The sequence below is a fragment of the Amblyomma mixtum genome, chromosome 5, assembly GCF_055824585.1.
Source record: "Amblyomma mixtum isolate Tamu chromosome 5, ASM5582458v1, whole genome shotgun sequence".
Classification (NCBI taxonomy): Eukaryota; Metazoa; Arthropoda; class Arachnida; order Ixodida; family Ixodidae; genus Amblyomma; species Amblyomma mixtum.
Window position 1 is genome coordinate 74,277,471 of NC_143016.1, and position 14,536 is coordinate 74,292,006.

The following is a 14,536-nucleotide window of genomic DNA, read 5'->3' on the forward strand; positions in this document are numbered from 1 at the left end:
TCTAGAACTTTCGTGCATCCATGACTGCGTTAAAACTTTACACCCGAAAAACTTCATGGAATGGAACTTTGTTGTTCACTTGGGTTGATTAATATTAAAATGGTGAAATGGTGAGCATGTAAACAAACAAACAATTCTTGATTTATTACACTGAAAAAAAAAAAGAAAAGAAAGATTTTAAGGCTCAATTAGTCCATTTCCCAAACACAAAACATTGCAATCTGCACGTCCTTTCGTAACCACAGTCAGTTTACAGAACTAAGTTTTCTTAGCAATCCCTAGTTCTGCTTAAAGCTCACAGCCGCTGCATATTTGCATAACAGACAGTAGGTGACGCATAAACAAACATAGCACCCATGGCACGCCAACATACCCCGACTGTGGGTCGACCGCAATGTCACTGGGCTGGTCCAAGTTTTCCGATATGAGAGTTCGCCGAAGGCGGCCATCCAGGGAAGCGACTGAGATGGTGTGCTCCCCAGCATCCACCCAGTAAAGCATCTGGCTAACCCAGTCCACGGCCAGTCCCCTTGGTTCAGTCAGGTTTCCCAGCTGAAAGAGAGAGAGAGAGAAAAAAAAAACTCACATCAACTACTGTTGACAGCCCTAATCTAAATGACAGAGTACAGAGGTGACAGTGGCTGGCAGTCCCAACTGGAAGCTGGGATAAGCCTACATATAGCTGACAGCTAGATGTGAAACTTATTTAGAGCCTGATAAGCTAAGTAATCTGAGGAGTTATAAAATTTAACTAACGCAATAATAAATATTCCACGCTTCTTCCTGAACTACTTCCCATAACAAGAGAAAATGTAAACGATAATTCTGCACAGCTACTAATGATACAAAAGTCCATATTAATAACATTTTTTAAAATTTTTTTTTAATGCACCGTCATACACCACGCGCCCTCCACTAAGCAATGCTCACCTAGACACCAGCACTACACGCTGCTACAGCAAAACAGTCACCCGCATTGAACTACTTTAGTGATGGGCAAACCTTTTTTTCACGTATATTCTGTCACATACTATTTGTCTTACTTTGATCCGTTTCCAATTCAGTGTGAAGCAGAATCAATAAAGCAGTAATATCTCGTTAATTTGGACTTCGAAAGAGTGGAAAAAGATGTCTAGATTATTTGAATGTAGAATTATCAAATGGCACCCTAAACTGTTAAAAACCATTCCCGCGCAAGTAAAATTCATTTCATGAAAGCTTGGGTAATGGTCATCTCCGTTTAAGACGAAAACTGTGCGACAACAGAGATTTTCACCATACCGTAAAATGCTATCGGAAGTGTTGGAACCAGAACTGCCTCATAATGGTAAGGGTACTCATGGCTTCTTTCACTGCGCAATGCAGTAGTGCTGGCGCTTCTTTGCATGTGGTACTGCACGTGAGGAGGCTCCTGACACCATAGCTTTATTTACATGTGTGCTTGGCAGGAATCCGGTGGCAGTCCGAATTAACAATGTTTTGCTGCAATAAGATTACGTGACGAACACTGGCATGTTCTATAATATTTCAACGCAGCTGGACACAAGCCCATGAAAACATAACGTGATTACTTGGTCAAAAAAAAAAAAGGAAAGTAATGTAGGTCTCACAATAGGATACAGACGATGGGCTCACCAATACTGCGGCATCACCAGCTGCTTGCCGCTTGCGTCGTGTGTTCTCTGGCTCTGGCGTTTTGGGCAGCGGCGAAAGGCGCCTGCGGTAGATTGCGCCCATGTGCAGACTGGCCCAGAAAACCAGCGTTTCAGAGTCATTGTAGAAGAGGTCGACAGCGTGGATGCGGTTGGAAGGGTCCAGGTTTCCCAGCATGCCCTGGCCATCCTGGTGATACACCTTGTATGGGTCCACATGGCGCAGCTCATTTTCACTTGCCACCAGCAGGAAGGCCTTGTCCCCTGAAAAGGAGCATGCATACCACTGGGTTGTACCCTTCTTACATGGCCGTTTTAAACAGTACTTCAGTTCAATGGCAGTGGGCTGCCAATATTAGCTCAATAATAGCTCGATTCAACTGAGATTGGCGGCCCCGGTTGAAAAGGTTTACTGACAAGATATCAGTTGAGCCAGCAACATCCCTCATTGCCATACCTTCTCAAATCACATGAGAGATGGCTGTTCTGGCCAGAATAGACTCATATACAACTTCCAACTAAACAACAAGTAAACACGCAGAGCAACATCAGACGCTGAAGCCATGCATGTCTCTACAGGATTGTCTCAGCTCTGTGCAGTGCTCAGGTGGACCATATGCAGAGCCAAAAGCATGCGAGAAATTGAAGTACATTGGAATCCTGTCATTCTCAACTCACTTAATTCGAGCTTTCGGTTGATCTAAACTGAAACTTTGGTCCCTTCAGTGTCACCTGCATTAAGGGGAGCTCCATAACAGTGAAATAAACAAAACGTGAAATAAGCATTTGAAATCACAACTAATTACCAGAACAATTTTATTCATTCCCTTCACCTCTCACCAGTTGTGGCTAAAGCCTCTCCATCAATGCTGACGCTTTTTAAACAGTGCCATTCTCTGAAGGTCGCCGTCACCTTCTATCCACATATGGCTTTTCCAATGCAACCACAGGCTAACCCCGAGAAGACAAAATGGCACAGCTTCCATACAACACTGGAAGCCGAGGGGCTATGTGAGAAGCAAGCGCTATAGGGGAGGGAGATTGGCACTACTTAACTTGGTTAGCAGAAAGCACGATGGAAAGGCTTTATGGGTTTACGGGGGCTTAACGTCCCAAAGCGACTCAGGCCATGAGGGATGCCGTAGTGAAGGGCTCCGGAAATTTTGACCACCTGGGGTTTTTCAGTTGAGACAGCTCTACCAATCTGTGCTTCAGCATGCACCACACTGCTGCGATTAAGGTTATTTTCTCGGCCTTCACAAGCTCTGTAAATGTTTCCTCAGCCATTTCTCATTCCCTAGGCTTCCCCAGGTTGCAGGTGCTCTCAGTAAATGACAAATCTCGCAGAACACCCTCAATTGTGAGAGCGCAGCTACGTGGAAGTGTCTACAGATGCGATTAAAGAAGTGCTGAACCCATAATCTCGGCTCTAAATACCAGTAGGCACCACTGTTCATGGCATACAATCTGTATAATGCTGAAGCATGTTTCCTTTTGCTCATTTTGGCTCCAATGCAGAGAACATTTAATGCTCCTTGCAATACAGGATACAGCAAAGTTGAAAAACGTCGATCCAGGTTACCTTGTGCAACACAAGAGTTGTTCTGAGTGTGATCTTTGACGAAACCCTGCGCACAACTGCAGCTGTGAGTGGCATTCTTCTTGATGTTGCACATATGGGAACAGGTGCCAAATCGGCATGGTCCCGTGTCTGCAAGAAAGCAACAAGCATCTGACATGCTCGTCTGGCTCCAAATTGCCAAGAAGCGAGAGTTGAAATTGAAATAAAGTTTCCATTACATATATTCATGAGAAACATGGGCAAAAAATAGGTAAAATTGAATACAATATAGAAAAATAAATTCCTGTTTAAAACATCTGCAGCAAAACAGCTGTGCCAAAGCAGTGGTATGCCAATTTCAATCCCTTACCGCAATCCTCTTCGTCAGAGTTGTCGCCACAATCATCAATGCCATTGCAGAAAAATGCGCTCGTTATGCACCGTTGGCTCTTACACTTGAATTCGTGCGCCTTGCAATGATGGCCTGGAGGAAAAGAAAGAACCATATCTATTATCACCCTTCAAGGCTTCTCTACACAGGGGAGTGCCCTTGTTGGAGGATCATTAGCAAATACAACAAAGCCTAACGTAATCTACAATTTATACATGTGTTAGTGTAATGCCACTCACAAGGTATATTAGTACATCATCACTGACAGCTTCGTTCCAATTAGCTGGGCTGAACTAATTGTCCATTTTCAGTAGTAGCATGCGCTGCAGCTGTGCTTCACTATAGTGAAGTGCATCATTCTAGTTTACTCTTGTAAGAAGGTGACAAAACTGCATCACTGAATCTTACCCTGCAATTCACCTATCCGGAAATGTCAAGTTTTATGGGCGAAGCAAGTCCACTGACGAACCAAGAAAGACCTGTTAGCCTGGTTTTACAAGCACTAAACTGACTGCCTTTAATTTATTTAGTCTGTATGATCAAGTGCGTCAAAAGCCAAAGTAGCATGTACCGTGTCACACCTTCTAACTCCACTAACAATCAAGCAATTTTACTGACTAAACTATGCACTGTAGCACATCTTTGTCAGATGTGAAGAGCAACTCACAGTGAGGGGAATCTTCATCCGAGTTATCACCACAGTCGTCCTTTCCATCGCACACACTTGATCCCGGAACACAAAGGCTGTTCTTGCACTTAAACTTCCCAGGAGGGCAGGCAAAATGTACTGCAACAGAAAAACCCAATAATGTGTCGACTTATTGGAGAGAAAATATAAAAAGAAAGAAAGCACCTGATATAGACACACTTACAACAAAGCTGGTGATCTTCGTCAGACCCATCCCCACAGTCGTCCTCATTGTCACACTGGAATGCTCCTGTGATGCAGTGACCATTGTGGCACTGGAACTCGCCTGTCTTGCATGCTATATCTGAAAGAATGTCAAGGTAGGACGAAGATTTCATGCACTGAGTGGTCAAAGGGCAACGTGCGATAAATGACACCACAACTTATTAATGTGTGGTGCACACAGATTTCAAGCAATGCACTCTTTAACACTGCAAAAAAGCCGACACTGAAATCCGCAGTTTCCCCTGTACTTACGAGGATGACTTAATAAGCACAAAATCATAGCTAAGGAGTTAATTATGAGGGAAAAAGCTTTGCTCAACTTGCACCAACATACGCACAAGTCCCTTCTTTCTTCTCACAGACATGACATATACACGCGCACACAAAAAAATATGTCTGCTGCAAAACCAACCAAATAAGAAAGACTGACACTCACTGCAGCCTTCCTCATCTGAGCCATCGGCACAATCAACATCCCCATCACATCGCCACTCCTTGTGAATGCAGTGGCCAACAACCTTGCAGTAGAACTCATTAGAACGGCACGTAGAATCTGGGGAAAAAGGGCAACGTGAAAGTGACCTCAACTGTTATGTCCGACATAAAAACTTGGCTGAACAGCCACATAGTACATACGTCAAGACTACAGTACAGGCAGGGCACATAGGTAAAGGAAGAAACAACAAAAACAAACTATTACAACAAGCCTGACAAAGTCTTTAAAAATAAGAAATAAAAAATGCAAACATGCATGCAATGCGTGATCACTCCTGTTTTCACATAAGCCTTGAATATAATTGCAGCTGTTTTTGGGTATTTCATATACAAAATTCAATTTGTAAATCAGTACCGCGCCTTTTTGTGACCAGAGCTCTCAATCATAAAATTAGTCAGAGAATTGAATATGTGCCAGGTGTTCTCGTGCATAACTTGCAAGTAGTATTCTTTGTCAGGCATAAGAGCAAAGTCAGTCTAGCCTTGGTAATAACTGGTTGAATTACAACAGCTACACCACTTGTATAAATGGCAAAACACACATGCTATCTAGGAAATAACTTATGACCAGGAGAAAGGTTCAATTTAGCACACTAGCTCAAACAAAAAAAAGGAGAAGCAATACGCACTGCAGTTGGTCTCATCACTGCGGTCTTCACAGTTATACTCTCCGTTGCAATGCATGGAAGCCTTGATGCACCTCCCGTTTGCACACTGGAACTCATTGGTCAAGCAACTTCGACGTTCTGGAGAGGGCAAAAGGAAAAAAAAACCCCGGTTTTCATTGCTCCTGAGGTTGGCTACACAATATTGCAATGCTCCCTATTATTTCTGAGGGTACCCGTACGAGCAGAGAGCCCTCACCACAATCCTTCTCATCAGAACCGTCGCCGCAGTCATCGTCGAAGTCGCACTGCCAATGGCCAGGCAAGCAGCGGCCATTGCTGCAACGGAAGTAGGATGGGTGGCAGCTCATGGCTTCCTCATCACACGAGGGGCCTTCATCTTCACGACCCGAACAGTCGTAGTCCCCATCGCAGCGCCAAGCCATGGGAATGCAGCGGCCAGATGAGCACCGGAAGGAGTTCGAAGAGCACACTCTCTCCGCTGGAAGAAACAAAAACAGCACAGATTACCAAATGCAACATTCGTGTGAGCAGTTAGCAGGCTCCTCAGAACAACTAATCCACAAACGCTACCACAGCTGTCATAACAAAAAGCAGCTACTTTTGCACTACAGGCACTACAATGAATTAAACTAAAGGACTATCGAGCATAAATTTTTAACACAATGAACAGAAAATAAATATTTCACTGCAACTACAGTGCATTAGTCTGCTCCAGCTTCATGCAGTAAACAAGTCCTTGTCATGCTGGCCATTTCATCATGAAAGCTACTGCTCCCTTCCGTAATGTGAAAAATTTGCGGTAGTCCGAAAAGCAAAAGCATGTTTTACTAATACCAAGATAACTTGGCAGAATTAAACATATAGGCACAAGAACACTGAATGGCTAAAATTATCAGGCATTTCAGTGCCCTTCCATCATCATTATTACGCAACTTTTACTCCATTCGGGGTTTTTAAAAACTGCACGAATACAAAATCAACCATAAGGAATCACCAAATGTGTCTATTCTGACTCCACTGTCACACATCAGCAATGAAAAGTTAAAAATTTAAAGGGATACCACACAAGGGAAAACTGCAGCAGTGCATCGGGATAAATTAAGCACCTTTTTTAAAGATGCAGACACCAGCTATTTTTTGCTGTTATGAGTGTTCCACTCTTGAAAAATTATGACAATCAACTGCCTGATCAGAAGATACAGTTGTCATTCCTCATTAATCTGTGAAATGACTACGATGCATGGGCCATTCCTTCCTCTTAACACGAAAAGCACAACTTCAATGACCATCAAATACAATTTTGTACAAGAAAAAGCATTCATATGAAAAAAAGAAAGCACACACAAACTTGCATAACAAAAGATTTTTTCCCCATGCTAGACTCAATGTGGTAATAAATCATGTCTCTCTCTTCTGAATTCCTGCAAACTTATGAAAATCTTCCTGCATGCAAACAAGTGTTGCAAACAAATTACAAATCAGTGAGACACTAGAACAGCATGGAACTCCTTGTGCAACTTGTCACACTACACCAAGCTGATCTGTATATACTCTAGATGCACGTTAATTCACATATATAGTATAAGTTCGCCAATTCGAACCGCATAGGGATGCGAACCTAGTTTGAATTAACTGAAGTTTGAACTAATGTGGTAGTGTACAACAGGATAAAAAAAAAAGATAAAAGACAACCCTGAAGTATACGTACCACAGTTGGGTGGCTCATCTGATCCATCGAAGCAATCATTATCTCCATCACAGGTCCACACATCAGGAATGCAGCGGCTGTTGTTGCATTTGAACTGGTTGGCCGGACAGGTCTTCGGTGCTGCAAATAAGATTTCAGAGAGACATGAATTCCCTTTTTGTTTTGTAATGTGTAGCAAAAATAACTAGAGAGAGTATGAATTGCTTTTTACTGCATGTACGAAAGAATAAAAAATATTGCATTCTGCACTGCTGCCCACGATCTAGAACATTAAAAGAGCACATACCCAACAACTGGGCTCAGCTGAGATTTACTTCAGGCTGAAAGGGATGTGATGATGAAAACAACTAAAGAAAAAACCTTCATTTCTGCACATACCTGGAAACAAGGAGTCGTGCTTTTGTGACCCCCTATTAAATTATTTATTGTCGCTTCACTCAGGGAAATATTTAAAACAAAATGAATTCCACACCACACATTTCAGAAGCTAGCATGTACTATAATATAGATTCAGCACAAGAGCTAGCACAAGCCCAACCAAGTATAATCAACTTGTTTTAAACACTATTTTCTGTGTGAAAAAGAAAGAAAGAAGGTCTACTTGGGGCCACAACACAAGTATAACTATTATCTCTGTGTGCACACACACGATACCATAAACAAAACATGCTGCAAGCTGTTCAACAAAAACCGGAGCAACTGCCAACAGCACTTTTATGTGCTAAATTATAACACAGCTCCGGGGAAACTCAGCAGATGATAGCAGGAGTGAATATTGAGGTGCTCCTTACGGCAATTAAGTTCATCTTCGCCTCCCACAGCGCAGTCCTTGTGGCCATCGCAACGCGATGCCACGGATATGCAGTATGCCTGGGTGGTACCATTTCCAGGACATTTGAATTGGCTTGGTAAACAGGTGTACTTGTCTGCAGAAGAAAAAAGCCTGATATTAGCAAAATTCTATGACCAGCTGTGCATCAGCATAGTCGACCGTCAAACCAAGCATAACTGAAGCTTTTCACTTGTATACCCAGGCTTAACCAGAGCTAAGCCACTGCCTAATTTTTTCTGACAGGATTTTTAAAAATTATAATTTGATGGTTTGGTTTGGTTTATGGGGTTTAACGTCCCAAAGCGACTCAGGCTATGAGAGACGCCGTAGTGGAGGGCTCCGGAAATTTCGACCACCTGGGGTTCTTTAACGTGCACTGACATCGCACAGTACACGGGCTACTCAAATATTCACACAGTCCTAACCACATTACGACCTAACAAGTATCCTCAGAGCATTGTGAGAGGTAAAGTCAACTCACCACAGTCATGTTCATCATCGCCCGCTGAGCACTGCGGCTTGCCATCGCACAGCTGGCTTGGTTGGATGCACTGCTCGTCAGCACACTGGAACTGGCCAGGGCTGCAGAGGAATGGCGGGCAGCTAGCTGGCTCGTCAGAGCCATCTCCACAGTCGTCCTGGGTGTCGCAGCGCCACAGAGATGGGATGCACTTGTACGTCTTCTCACACACAAACTGCGAACTGTGAGGAAAGAACAGAGTGAAAGGTGACGCGACATTACACTTTGGTGCAGTGCCACTGCCCATCCCTGATGCCGCAATACCGCAGTGAAATCATGCATTTTAGACATCACAATTACTCGCACAATGGACGCACTTGCTATTGCGGCTGTCAAAATAAAAATATCTGCCAATATATTACCCCCCGTAATGAGTGCAGCCCCCAAGTATTGTGAAATTTTCGGAAAGTAAAATGTGTGTACTTCAAATATGTACCTCCACTTGCTGAAGAATATGAGAAACAAAAGAAGAAATGGAGTTGGTTTGTGATAAGCTGGCCTTGTACAGATTCTCAAAAATGATCACCTATAATAACTGGCCTCAGGTGATCTCCACAAGCAACATCATAGAAACCAACCAGCACCACATATGAAGCAGTCACAATTGCTGGGTCAGGATTTCTTCGCTTTGATGTGAAAGAAATTTCCCCAAGTGGCATGCTCTGAACAACCGAATTAGAATTAATCAAATGTCACTTGCATCTTTAACTGATAAGCGCCGTGCTTTAAACCAAAACCTGAGAAGTCTGATTGTGTATATCAGCATCACAGGTGGTAAATTTTTCAAGCCTAGCGATTTTCGTGCCAAACCTATATATGCAGGGGTGAGAAGCTCCATTCATTAGTTTTACCTGCAAGGTTAAACATAAATCCGAGACCCTTAAGGAATGCACAACACACCCATTCTCCCACTGAGTGCTGTCACACTATTACGGGTGATGAAAGTGCTCCCGAAGATTGTCTCGGGAAGATTATCCCCACTAGAGCCCGTTTTCTGAGCAAACTGAACAGACTGAGACTGTCCCCAGAGAGGTGCCTGGGTGCCTCACCTGGTGCAGTTGTTCTCACAAGACACAGAGTCTTCTTGCAAGACATAATTTTCAGGACACGCACAGGTGGACTTGCCTCCCGCTTTCAGCAGGCACAACGTTGCACAGCCACCATTATCCTGGCATGGGTTGTCAGGCACTGCGAGCAGGCAAAAGAAGAAGAAGAAAAAATGAAGAAAAGTTTAGCATGAAGAATTTGCTGGTTTGTATTGTATTTTACTTAAAATCAGCAGCATATGAAATATTGTGTGGTGAGGGCTCGGGACTATGGTGCTTACTGCACTTTGGCTTGCTGCAGACTGAACATTGCCAAACACAAGTTTGAAAACATTTATTTTTGTTTTGTTTTATTTATATATTTTTGACTCGCCTTGGTGAAGTCCACAAACTATGCCTTTAGGTGTATGCTCCTGAGCTGTAATGATCTGCTTTGTTCTTTACTACTACATTTGAAGTAGCAAACTGTACACTGCGATTTAAAGTTATTTGAATTGTATTTATTATTTGCTTTGTACTCGCTTCAAATTAAAAATTCACCATTTGCAAATGTCTAAAATCAAGCAAAAGAGAAATATTCATATCCTACCTCGAATACGTCCTGCTTGCAAAGCCTTTGTTAATATACGTTTCTGAAAGTCATGAAACTGAGAATGTTTGGTATGGTTTAAGGGGTTTAATGTCCCAAAGCGACTCGGGCCATGAGGACGCCGCAGTGGAGGGCTCCGGATAATTTCAACCACCTGGGGTTCTTTAACGAGCACTGACATCATACAGAACCCAGGCCATTAGCATTTCGCCTGCATCGAAATGCGAGTACCACAGCAGGGATCGAATACGCATCTTCTGGGTCAGCAGCTGACCACCATAACTGCTGAGCCGTCATGGCGGCCTGCTGATAGGTGTTCAACAGCTGCTGAACAACAAGCATGGTGGCTGCACTAATGAACATTGGCCTTCCAACTCACTTGGTCTCTGCCTCAAGGGATGCTGCACCTGGATGTCCATGGGCCGAATGGCAGTGCGCACCAGGGTGGTGATGCTGGAGCAGTTGTTCTTGTTGCAGTAGAGCACAGCTTTGCTCTCCCAGTCAGTCCAGTACAGTTTGTCCTCAAACAGTGTCATGGCAAAGACGTGGTGCAACGGAGATGCGGGGCCTAGAGAAAAAAAACGGCAAAAGGCAGTGAGCTGAGAAGACAACGGCAAAGATTGAGGGCTTACTGAAGTGTACTGCTTATATAGTGTGTGTTAGGAGGTACACGTTTTTTGACCAAAAGTCTAGTATAATGCCTGCACTTAGCCGCTCCTAGTGGCTGTAACCAGCAAGCTTTTACACTGAGATGAAAACTATTCTTCGGCCCAGCAGCAGTTATTATTTGCTCCCTGTAGAAACAGAAGTATTAATCCGACATTCCCTTCGGTGTAACAACATGGTCTAAAAGTAGACCCCATTCCTTGAATATAATAGTACGAAGAGAAAGGGGGGGAGGGTCTACACAGGAGATATACAGAGGCAACTGAACTACTCACAATGCCCGTTTTAACTGCAAATAGTGGTATTGCACACAAGATGTTTTGCAGTTTTTAAAAATAGGCTTTCTGAGTTAGAAAAGCGCTTTTTCTAGCATAGCATTGCAGCGGTGTAGCGCATCATAATACAGCTAAGACATGCTAACTAGTATGCTGGTTAACTAATACCAAGCAGTTAACTTTTTAGCTATCACTGTCAGTCTCCTTATTTATTCAAAGATTTGTAGCCCACTGTAAGTATAACCATGTCAGTTTTTAGAATTTCGAAAGCGCGGTTACCGTCGGTGCTCTGGCCCAACAAATTTAGCTATTTCAACAAGTTATGTGTGCTTCAACAAGTTATATGCACTGGAGGAGTTGCGTTGCATGCAAGCTTTTCGAAAGCGCATGTAATTTGGCACGATGTAGGCAAAATTCATTGGGCCACAGTGTCGCGGGTAACTGCATTTTCAAAACTATAAACCGATATGGACATTACTTACGGTGGGCTGCTTGCCTCTCAAAAAATAAGGTGACCAATAGTAATAGCCAAAAAGTTAACTAATCAGTATTAATTACACAACCTACTAGTTAGCATGTCTTAGCTGTACTCTGATGCACTGCCAAAAATGCTCATGCCAAAAAAAGCCCTCTTCTAACTCAAAAAGCCTATTTTTAGCAATTGCAGAACATCTTAGGTGAAACACTAAGTATAAGGCCCCCCACAGTACTATAAGCTAAACATCGTCAATTTTTACTTAACACATGGCCTTCTAATATTGCACATATCCTGTCTGTGTGTCTTTGTGTCGCATTTTAGCTTAATTCCTTATGGCTTTACAAGATGATAAGCAGCCAGTCAACTCTTGCTACTGTAATATGTATTTCAAACAGTTCTTAGCACAATAAGCTGCAATTCAAAGCTAAGCACTGAAAAATATATCCACACCATTTTGTGCGAGGATGCGTATGTTGCCTCCGTCCAAGTTGGCAGTAGCGATGTAGTCGTGCTTGGCATCAGCCCAGAACAACTGGCGGGTGATCAGGTCCAGGGTGAGAGCATTGGGCCAGCCCATCGACTCGGAAGAACGATTCACCAGGACTTGCACATTTGAACCATCCATTTCAGCTTTTCCAATGTACGGGCGTTCGCCCCAGTCGGTCCAGTACATGTACCTGAGATGGAAAAGAAAGTTTTAGCATTAATCCCCATGAGGGATGAGTGAGCATACATAATGCAAGCAAATAACCAGTGACTGACAGTCACAGTTTCACTGATCGACTAGAAACGAGAAACAGCAAAAGCTGAAGAGCACGGCATTCCAACTAAGCCGTAAGTGGATAATTGCAGACATGGCACAATCTAGCATGTGGCCGAATTTATTATTGCAGCAACAAAGCGGTGCTCCTTTTCCTGCTAGCTGCGTGCAGTAAGACCTTTCACGGTGACAGCTTTATGAGGAAGTTTCCTCCAGATGGTGTAGTCAGTCATTACTGAGAACTTCTGTGTTGTCCTGCAGACTAAAGGGAATGTTACTCAGGTGAATCTGTAGTCGTGTGGTTCCAAGTTCTGGCTCTGGAGAAAAGTGAGAACGCTGGGAATTTTTTTTAAAACCATTAATGCTGCAATAAATATTATGAAGAAGCAATGCTATTTGTGTGGCAGAGTTAAACAGAAGTTAAACCAGAGGGTGATATTAATAGTGGTTCGCTGGCTTTTCCCTTTTATGCCTTTCGTAGATAAGAGTTGTCCAGAAACTCCCACCAGAGACTGCAGCTACACTAGCCGCAGCTTTGTGCTAGTTGACACTTCGGCTGATTTGACATGGTGTAATCTGCCTCTTCCATCCATGCCATCTTATTCAAAGCCTGCAAGAGCTGCCAATAGAGCTAGCGCTATTCTTCCTTTGCCAATGAAAAGAAGAAAAGTCTGCAAAATTTTTTTCAGAGCTGCCAACAAGAGCTGTCCTTTCTTGCACTGAGACATGTGGACACCCAGTGGTTTCCTTGTGCCCTGCTTTCATAAAAATGGAGTAGAAAGATGTACTTTGGTTACCTGCACAGTTAGGCTCCTCTAATGCAGGACAAAATACCACATCACAGATTCAGCCTTGTACAAAAAAACAGCTAAACACCAGATGGGCAGAAACAAGATTACGGCAACCAAATGAGTCGCCCTAAAATTAAAACATAATTAAGCTTTGAAATACTAAGCACAGAATGGCAAAAACAATAGCACTGCACTCAGCAAAGTCAGCACTAGCATCAACTAAGGACAAAATGCAAGAGGATGCACTGCTCGAATAACAGCTGAATTTCATGGTGAAAAGTACTAAGCTCTACAATTTGAACTAGGAAAGAAATAAAATCAGGTGTTTATGCACTGAAATTACACTTTTTAGAGTAGACATAAAATGGCTCAAGAACACCGTCGCACTTTCAACGGCATTTCAACGGCGATACATTTCAATGGCAGTATGATACAAGGGCAAAGAGCTTTTCAAATATGAGCGCACGCACACAAAAAAAAAAGGCAGGCTCACCCATCAGCAGGATCCACCACAATGGCCCGAGGTTCCTCAAGGCCAGTCCTGATAAGAACTTTGCGGAACTTTCCATCCAAGTGTGACACTTCAATAGTGTCCTTGCCCTTGTCACACCAGTAGAGGTTGCGGCCAATCCAGTCGACAGCCAAACCATCTGGGTTCTGTACTGTCGTCGAGTGCAATACCTGAAAGGCACGGATAATGCGCGGCAATGAGAAAAGTGGCAAGCTGTGCCTAAAAATGCACATTCAGTGAAAAGAGAGCAAGGCACAGAAGAAAGACATCACCCCTGATGCTGTATTTTGAGTGCAATGTAAACAAAGTTGGTTAAAAATGTGGCCATGAAGCAGCTACCAACACGTGCAGCTCCATACCTCATGTTGCTGCTTCCCTTTGAGGCACATTCGTTTGATGGAGCTCCCCACTGCGGTCACCTCTGACCAGTAGATGCAATCTTCAACAGAGTCGAAGTCCAGAGCCACGGAGTTCGTGAGGTTTTGAGCCAGGATTTCTGAACTGATTTTATGCAAGTCGACTTGCCGAATGTAATAGCGATTTGACAGCAGCAAGTGAGCTCGCACAGCTACAAGAGAAAGAGGGAATAACATGAATGAAAAAAAAAAAAAACGGGATAGAGAGAGTAAAAGGCTATTAACAGTGCATGAAAAAAAAATGATACGAGTAGCTTTAAAGACCCTGTATATTTGCTGACCATCTTATGTTGACCACATACG

At 43.2% G+C, this 14,536-nt stretch overlaps 1 protein-coding gene across 2 annotated transcripts in view; it reads right to left on the reverse strand.

Annotated features, from left to right (window-relative positions):
• LRP1 (LDL receptor protein 1) overlaps positions 1-14,536 on the reverse strand; it is a 106,831-nt gene that overhangs the window by 16,308 nt on the left and 75,987 nt on the right. For both annotated transcript variants that reach the window (XM_089545155.1, XM_089545154.1), the window contains 17 exons: positions 14,177-14,385; positions 13,800-13,987; positions 12,206-12,432; positions 10,716-10,904; positions 9,751-9,889; positions 8,663-8,883; positions 8,141-8,275; positions 7,350-7,469; positions 5,877-6,119; positions 5,642-5,758; positions 4,954-5,070; positions 4,477-4,596; positions 4,272-4,391; positions 3,584-3,697; positions 3,235-3,363; positions 1,636-1,916; positions 374-552 (listed from right to left, as the gene is read on the reverse strand). In XM_089545155.1, the coding sequence (XP_089401281.1) occupies positions 374-552; positions 1,636-1,916; positions 3,235-3,363; positions 3,584-3,697; positions 4,272-4,391; positions 4,477-4,596; positions 4,954-5,070; positions 5,642-5,758; positions 5,877-6,119; positions 7,350-7,469; positions 8,141-8,275; positions 8,663-8,883; positions 9,751-9,889; positions 10,716-10,904; positions 12,206-12,432; positions 13,800-13,987; positions 14,177-14,385 (2,848 nt within the window). The remainder of the gene's footprint in view (positions 1-373; positions 553-1,635; positions 1,917-3,234; positions 3,364-3,583; positions 3,698-4,271; positions 4,392-4,476; positions 4,597-4,953; positions 5,071-5,641; positions 5,759-5,876; positions 6,120-7,349; positions 7,470-8,140; positions 8,276-8,662; positions 8,884-9,750; positions 9,890-10,715; positions 10,905-12,205; positions 12,433-13,799; positions 13,988-14,176; positions 14,386-14,536) is intronic.